The sequence below is a fragment of the Ornithodoros turicata genome, chromosome 6, assembly GCF_037126465.1.
Source record: "Ornithodoros turicata isolate Travis chromosome 6, ASM3712646v1, whole genome shotgun sequence".
NCBI lineage: Eukaryota > Metazoa > Arthropoda > Arachnida > Ixodida > Argasidae > Ornithodoros > Ornithodoros turicata.
Window position 1 is genome coordinate 61,521,453 of NC_088206.1, and position 8,947 is coordinate 61,530,399.

At 49.0% G+C, this 8,947-nt stretch overlaps 1 protein-coding gene across 1 annotated transcript; it reads right to left on the minus strand.

The window, feature by feature from the left end:
• Positions 1-5,297: 5,297 nt before the first annotated feature.
• LOC135396898 (interferon regulatory factor 2-binding protein 2-like) lies at positions 5,298-8,947 on the minus strand. Its single transcript, XM_064628122.1, has 2 exons — positions 8,107-8,947; positions 5,298-6,669 (listed from the first exon to the last, which is right to left on the minus strand). The coding sequence occupies exons 1-2, from the start codon at positions 8,783-8,785 to the stop codon at positions 6,020-6,022; spliced, it is 1,329 nt and encodes a 442-aa protein (XP_064484192.1). The 5' UTR covers positions 8,786-8,947; the 3' UTR covers positions 5,298-6,019.

Below are 8,947 nucleotides of genomic sequence, written 5' to 3' on the forward strand. Positions count from 1 at the left end.
GTTTAGAAAACTAGCCGTGCGGCGTTCATCAGGTTTCGTATAAAATCTGACATCTAACGTTCACCCAGTTGTGTACTGAAGTATTTAAAACGTGCAAAAACCGGTTGCTCACTCTTTAGGTTTATAGTTTAATGTGTGATCATACCGCCCAGGGCGCGTTTAACTCTGGCGTAATTCATAGTGGCGGTCTGGACACACTGGTTTGTCCCGGAAGTTTGCAGAAATAGGATTTCGATGTCTTTGCCGGGTTAGCCGTGGCAATCCATACATCACTTCCGGACAGTGTGAATCGTAGGGCGCGAACGTTTGAAACATGTAATCACACACAACTCTGTGAACAGCGAAATAGAGCAGCACTTTGCACCATATCATATCGCAAGCACGTGATGAATGGTGGTAAGAGTACATCTTGCGTTGCCTGAGCTCACTTTCCACGAACTCGACCTTATAGTGGCAGATAAGATTTCGCTGATCCGATGTATGCACAGATAAATGCGATCCAGACTGGGATAGCTTCTAACAAACAAGTCAAGTGGGTAGATAGCGCGTTGCCATCACCTTCGCGATAACAGATATCGGTGGCAGAAAACAGGAAACATTCTTTTCTGCCACGCACGTCACAAGAAGGATAAGTTGCACATTGTTGCAACATGTCGTAAAGGAGCACAAAAACGTGCATACTACAAACAGACATCGCATTTGTGTTTATTACGCATAACGTAGAAGTACAATACGCAAAATTTCGGGCATATGCACATATATGGTAGTCTGTGTTTCACGTTCAACTTGATGAACGTCGTTTTCAGCATCAGATAAGCTTAGCGACTCCCAGTTCATGGACTCTGCCTGCTTAGCAAGTTGGCAAGTTGCAGTTGGAAAGAAGCGCTCGCCATTTGGCATTCGACGTGTTTGGCTTGCTGAGCGTTCGCTTCTGGCAACACTGTGCGTGATCTGAAAACGGGATTTACTACTGAGGTCGACGCATCCGTTGTTTGTTTCATGCTTTCGTCTGCGAGTGTATGTGTGCCCGTGCTGTCGAGGAGCTATGGTCTGCCAGTTTGGCAGGTCGCACTTTTTGGCAATTAAGTTATCTCGGTTGCTCGCAGAATTTCTAATTTTAGACCACTCGCGAACCCTTTTAGGGGGGCAATAACAAGAAGTATATGCTCCGGTTTGTCAATAAACTGGCGAAAACTGGATATCGAAGAGATCATACAGATAAAAATAGAAGAGCGCGAATAAAAAAAGATAAAAAGAATGTCACTTTGGAACAGGTTTGCTTATTATTTTTTTATTTTTTTTTATTACGGAGTCACCGAGTCTGACCGCCTTGTTTGAAGACCAGTGTTTTTATTTGGCAAAAGGGCGTTCTGAATCTGGTCCCCCAGCGCGGAAAGAAAGACAAAGCAGATCTAAACGTTATGCTCAGTGGTGTTTATTTACATGTACATCGGACATCAATCATTTCTGTAATGCTGACGTAATAGCGGTGACGTCAACAGCTGTTGCCAATGCGCGCGCGGCACGTTAAACAAGACGTTTTATTTTCCGAAACACTGCATATTACAATTATCTCGGATATGTAACGTCAATGTGATTGACTTCCAGCGTTCATTTGCAGAGTCCTTCGATGAAAGGAAAGGTCACAGTCCGTACGTGATAAGTCATAAACATCGCGGTGATATCAGAACCAGCTCCGTGTCTGCTTTGAGATGTTGTTGCTACATGAGCAATCGTTGCGTTCCCCTTCCTGGTCTTCGAGGCCGTAGGTTGTTGGAGGATGATTTTTCTATGGAGGATGGCGTGCTTCCAAAGTACTTCCTACATATTTAAATGCTGCTGTAACCAGCATATATACGCTCGCAATTTTATTCTCCCTCTCTATTGCACGGTGCTTCGGCAACTGTAAGATTCCGTGACTGTTATAGTTGGCATGACGTTGAGAGAAACGAAAAAGTGACCAGTAACCAGTGCTGTCTTGCAGTTTCGTTCCCTACATCACCACCAGCAATGGGGTGGAGTATATCGCCCGCCCTGGCGATGAAACTCCACATTCATCATCTCAAAACAAAGTTGTTGTTGTTGCGGTTTCGTTTTGATACGAAAGAGGTAGGAATACGTAGGAGGTACAGCGTTAGAATCGGCTGGTCAGGTGCTGGAGTAACTTCGTATTTGGCTTTCGTTTCGGCATGTGTTATAAGCTTGCGTGAAGTCGTGAAAGAAGGAAGAAGCAACGTATATTTCACTTGCAGAACCTAAGACGTCGGTTGTGTAGCCATGAACATCTCCATGAGTAAAAACTTGCAGCCAAAGAGAGGACGGAGACACAACAACACAACAGCGGGAACTGCAGACTCTCAGCTAAAGGATTTATTAACAACACGTCAGTTTAAAAGGCGCAAGAGTATAACACAGATAGTGATAAAGGTAAGGATAGCGTGCTCCAATAAAGCTAGTCTCCTGCAAGATACTAGGTACTATCCCAAGCAGCACAATGTACTGAAAGTCGAGTGCAATAGGGGTAGACGGTATGTGTGTTATCAATGTTCTTTAGCTTCAGGAGTCTGTTCAAGGCCTTCCACCTACCCGTCCACCCCTATTGCACTCGACTTTCAGTACATTGCTCTGCTTGGGATGTGTACTATGTACCAACTACCCCAAATTTCTACCTTGATGAACATCTCTTATGTAAAAAACGAAAGAAAAAAATATGGTCCAAGCCGTCCCCGACAGGGGGCTCCGTCGTCGCCTATCCTCGGTTCAGTTTGACGAAAGCAAAAGCAAAACGTGAAGCAAAAGCCGGGAAGGCATCAGCGATGACGTCACCAGAAGGAAACCAACCAAACGATCACCTATAGGCTATGGACTGTTGACTAAAACAATGGACTTGTGTGTTTTGGTCGCAACCGTTCCACAAACTAGAGGAGAGAAAGCCACCGCTGATTTCTAAAAACAATGACCATAGCTGTCGTCTGGAGACAACTTGGCCACGGACCTTGCAAGCGCGACGTCTTGTACCCGGCACACAAAAGGGAGATAATTTACCCTCAGGCCAAGCGTATCCTGCAAGATGGTTGTTGGTCACGGTGGTGACATCACCCCTCGAGACATCTCTTATGCAGCCTAGTCTAAATTTAACGTCGACCTTGGCTGACGTCCAGCACTCGGTCGCGCTCGGCGTCAGCCCGGTGACGTCACCCCTTTCTCATCACTGGCACGGAAAAACCGACGCTTTCGTTTCACACCCAATGATTTGGAGGGGGGTAATGCCCCTGAGGAAAGTGCAGCAGTTATATCATTCGTGTAGAAAAGCGTCACTCTAGTGGTAACGCCTTCTTTTAACGAAAACGTTACAGTGTTGCTGGCTTTAAGGTCATATTACTCAGGCCATGTTGTAGAAAAAAAAAGGGGGAAAGGAAACTGCTATCAGATTGTAGGATTCCTTTCACCAGAGATCCGTTGACATACTCATTGCTGCTGCCTTCAGAGTTACTGATCTCAAAAAGCAACATTTACCCGTGTGCGGCAGCAGACATGGTACGTACGGTGCAACGAAAAACCTCGCCGCCAACGAACCACACTTCCAATTCTCGCGGCGTCTGCTGCGCCGCATAGCAAATACGCTATTCCTGCTTTCCTCCTAGACTCTATTCTGAACTCGCCTCACGTACCGCCTGCCATTCCGGCACATCTCACCCTCCCTTTCTCACTCTCGTGCGAGAAGCAAAATAAAAATGTAAGCCGAGGCACGAAGCAACAAAGGCGACAGCCAATGAGAGCAGCTCACGCCAGCGTTCCGCTTTTCGTCTGTTTTCGTTAGCAGAAACAGCGAGAGGGGACGCGAGAGAGAGAGCTGGCAGTCGACGCACTTATCTCTTGGCGTAGTATATACTTTGTGGAGTACGTGAGGTGCAATCCGAAGGGAGGGCAAATCGGCCGAACGTGAACGGCCGACAGAGACTTTCAGGGGGGAAACTTTGGCTCGACGATTTCTTGATTGTGTTTTGCTTGGCTTTGCTCGAGGGAGTTTCTGCGTGATAAAGGGAGACCGTCGTTCGGCACGTGTCGCTCGCAGAAGTGTTCTAATTGTTCAAGTGCACCAATTAACTGCGTTGGTCGCAATCACAACCAAGGTTGTCTACCAGTTCAGTCAGTGGGCGCTGGCAACCACTTCCTCCGAGTACATGAATGGAAACTGAATTGGCGATTAGAAGGGGGTCAGGGTCGCAAGTGCGGAACTTGTATATGGATCCATATCTAAATTAACAGATTCAAGAAAAACACATACGAGCTGTAACAATGTTGCAAACCTCAGAACGTCCATTCGTGGACAAAATAAAAAATTGATAAATTAAATAAATTGATGTACTAAAATCACTCCTACAAAGGCAAGAAACAAAAAGGCATAGAAACCAGAAATTTGGTAAATTATGGTGACAACTCCAGCCGGCAGACGATAACTTGTTTTTTTGTTACTTAGCTCCAGTGGTTGCTCACAGTATCGTTCAAGCTTGAGGATCTCGGGATGAGTTTCGAAATGTGAACATTCTGCTAATTTCCTTCATTTTTCGAAATGGAAACTCACTACCTCAGACTCAGGCGTCAGCACAAAATAGGGCGACGGCGCTTGCCCGCATTCATACGATGACGTCATCGACGTCACACGAAGCGCAACGGCAATGCGCGCCGTCCGCCGTGACGTCACGGCACTGTCACGTGACTCCATCGGCCTTGAGAACGAGTGTACGGGTTTGCTGCTGCAATGGTCGATTTCCCGAGTGGCGTCTGCGTGCATGGCGTGCATTTTCCTCTCGATAAACACGCACTCTTGGTTGTAATCCGAAAGCGATCTCTTCTACCAACAACTTGCGAGATTCCCGCGCATTTTTTCCGAGCAAAAGTTCTCTCATACATCCGCGCTTGACGGCCCTTTTTAAAGGAGGCAACACTGTAGCTGGAATGGTTGTTTTCGCTTCCAAATAGAAATCAGGCCACAGAGATTCTATATAGTTCTAAATAGTTTTCTGCAAATGAGCAGTTGTGTTTCAGTACAGTATTAAAAATGTCAACGGGGGAGGGGGGGGGTTATGACATCCACCCCTGCTCCACATAATAAGACCTTTGAGGTCTTGCAGATTACTGTCTCAAAACTTTTAACACTGGTCCAACTAGTAAAATGTAGTTTTGCAAAATGAATGCATACGATATAGTATGTTCAACAGGATGTTCATGCAGGAACCCCATGCTACAGCAAGGTAGGGGCTATGTGTGAGAATGAGCTGAAGCAATGACATCACTGGACTGTGTGCCGTATTTATTTACAAAGCTTCAACAAGTGGGGGAGGGCAGACTTGGTGGAATCCGCTAGGCGACACCGTAACCAGGTCCTCTTGACTAGTGGCTTTTAAGAACTGTCAAAAACAAGTCCCCAAAAACAAAAACAACAAAAAGAGTTCATCCTGTATGGGTTGAGGGGGCAGAGTATTACCTCGCGAGGTCGCGGCAAACCACACAGTTCGGAGAGCTTTCGGACGGGTGAGACAAAGCAGCGGGTCTAGAAGACGTCGTCGTCGTGCGCAATCTTCCTAGCGAAAGCAAACGTCCTCACCCAACAATTCAGGACACTCACATCACGTGGACACCGAGTCGAGGTCAGAGCACTACGAAACAAGTGGAATGGAAGGCTGCACCAATGAAAGTTGAGAAAAGAGAGATACCAGACAAGTGCTGTAAAAGTCGAAATGAGAAATGACCGGTCGCATGCCCGCAGCAACTACAAGTTGCAGACAGAGGAGGGGGCAGCTTTGTGGGACAGTTGTCCTCCGGTCCAGACATCCCCGCGAGGTTCAAGCCTCGGACACGGTCCGAGCCGACAAAGCGACCTCTGTTGGCCTTTGAGGTCCTCACAAACAACACCTCGTCGCGGACAGCCAGCCAAAAGCTCCATGCTTGGACAGAGTGGGTCAGAGCAATTCCACTCCACAAGAGACAAGATCAGAGTTCAATCACGGAGACCGCTCTAAGAGTCTGCGGCCGATGTTGAGACGGGAGGCTGAGACGCTCCTTTTGGCTGCATCTTGTATTCGTCGCCCAGAATCGTGGCAATTTCCCCTTGCATGAACGCCCAGGGGACGCTTGACCCCACAAGGGGGCACTTCTCTCCGCTTGGACAGTAGACTTCGCCCCCGCTGGCCGCGCCCTGCGACTTGATGCTCTCGCGTGAACAAGGAAAGCAGAACTTGTGTCCCTGAACAGATGGACACTGAACAAAGTGGGTGTCCTCCAGCCTCTCCTGACACAGGGTGCACTTGAGGGTTGGCAAAGCCGACGATGCGGTCTCTCCACTTGCTGCAGAGATGGCGCCGGCGTCAGGCTCGTGTCGAGAGGACTTCTTTGACGGGGCAACTGGCGGTGAGTGGCGAGGTCTGGATGGAGCACTGCCTGTCTCGGCTCCAGTGCGAGGTGATCCGGGAGGCAGAGCATCAGCAACGGACATGAGTGCCGCCATTGGGCTCGGACCAGTTGTTGGTCCGTTAGAGCCGTTTTGGAGGCTGGGGGGAGCACCTGTGGCCACTTCGGGAGATTGGGCGGCAGTACGGCTGCTCAGAGGAGACAGAGCGCTTGCGGTTGAGCTCGGGGTACTACAGACACTGCCACCGCTGCCATAACCTGAGGGGTGGGAAAATTGCAAGTCCTTTAGTACATGTCATGTCAATCATTATGAATGAACTATGAATCAGCAATCTCCAAATATGTAATAAAGAATGTGTATAATCTACAGGAAGGGAGCATGCAGAAGCAAGGGGGCTAGTACGGTAAAAGGTATCCAAAAGGTGTGGAGTTAAATCCTTATATTTACGGTGTAATATGCACGTAATACATGTATGAAGATTGTTTTATTTCGTGTAGTAAATTCATGAATTGGCTTCCCCTGTAGGCAAGCACCAACAAATCAAGATCAGTAATGCATATTCCGTAAACGATGAGAAGAAGAATACTCTGAGAGTGCTGACGATACCCAAGTTGCCATTTTACAGAAACACGAGGTCACAACCTCGAAGTGTCATCTGACCCACTCATTGGAATGGGTTCACCTTGGCTCAGTCCCACAGAGATAGCGAGATGCTTGGACAAGGCTAAGCTAAGCTTGATCCTCTCAACAGCCACAACAAGGACGTTGAGATCAACACTAGTTCCTGATCAGGGACACAGCGCGAAAGCGTTGACGTTGCTACGTGGTACGCCACGATTAAGATAACACTCGAATCAGTGTGCGCTAAGTTACACGAAATCGTTGACGGTCTGGTCTTCATTGTGGATAAGCCTTCGATGGGAGGATGACGAAATTTTTCTTCGTGCATGAGCGTACACGCAACATCTACAATCACTTCATTCAGCTATCTTGGACAGGCAAACTCGGATGAGCTAGCGCCAATGCCATGACACCTATCTCTATACGGGGACTTGATATCCAAGTCATGCAAGTCAGCACCTCATAATCTGATTCAGAAAAATGCGACCGAGATAAGTGCGGATGGGTGTCACGTCATACCATCCGGCAAACGTGGTAAGCCAAAATCGTTATCGCGCAGACGATGGCCTATCAGAACGCACATGCTAGCAACCGTTTTATCGCTTCTGCTGCTTCATGCGTTCGGACGAAGCAGACACACTTGGGGAGCCTGAAACAGATACCCCCGGGAGGCCTGGCAAAGGACTAACCCATGTCAATAAGAATGCTTCATTAGTGTTAACTGGAAAAACAGCCCCTTTTATGGCGTTCCGTACAACACGACAGTTTCATCTGCTTGCATGACGTCATCCGTTTATTCTCCCCGCTGTTCGACAAGTGGAGTGGCTTCACCTGCACTTATTCACGCGTCTCGGCATCAAATATCTACCGCACGACTTCAGCAGGTGGCTGCGTGATAGCTTGTTTAATGAGAACTATGTACGATTTGGCGCACCACGTGCGTAGAGCGATTCAGAAACACGTATCAACGAACGCCGGGTTCCCGCGTTGCATTAAATGCACACCAGAGCAGACGACAGTTAAAATTGCGTATACGTGTTCGATGTTTGCAGCATAGTCTTACGGCAACTCACCGGCAGACTTGAGTGACGTTGCAGTGTCGAACGAATAGACCCTTCCAACCATCGCATGCTCCTTCTTGTAGCCTCGAATATCGAAGGGCACCCCCATGACTGTAGTCGGCAGCGACTCGCCCCTCGTGAGCGGAGGCCGAGGTGGTGGACCGCTATCCGACTCGAGGGCTGCCCTCTTCGACGGCTCGGGTGCAGCCGACGTGCCGTCTTCCTCATCGCGTTCTCGCTTGCAAGCCACTGAATTCTGCCTGGAAGGCGGCATGCCATGCGCCGAGACGCTCACCCTAGCATCGTCGACAGCTCGCATCCGCTGACTGTATTCCACCATCGCCGCTCGCCTTTCGTAGCTCGTTCGGTCGACGGGCAAAACCGTTCGGTGCACCTCTGGTGGCGGTGCAACGGGTGCAGCTCGATGTACATCGCTTCTGTGAACTTCAGGAGGTGCACCGTTGAGTGTTTTGTAGACTGGACGTGCAACATCGGGGAATCCGTGCGCCCGCTTCATTTGGCGTGCTGTTTCGAGCACTACCTCGATGCGATCGGCGCCTTCGTAGTTGACGCAGCCCCGACAGACGGGCTCGGAAAAATCGTGTAGCATTGCCCATGGCATGCGGGGCAGGTCACACAGGTAGCAGTGCTGCCGGTGACCCCGAGGTAACAACGTCGTCATCTTTACCATGGGACGCGCATGACACCGGAAACAGGGGCCCCAAAAATGGCACACACAAAACAAACTCGCTCAAAATGGAGACGGCGGGCGGCAAGGCCTGAATCGGAAGCGCACTGAGCTGATTGCGCGTGCGCGCCACGGCAACGGAGAGGGCGCGTGACGTCACAGCTT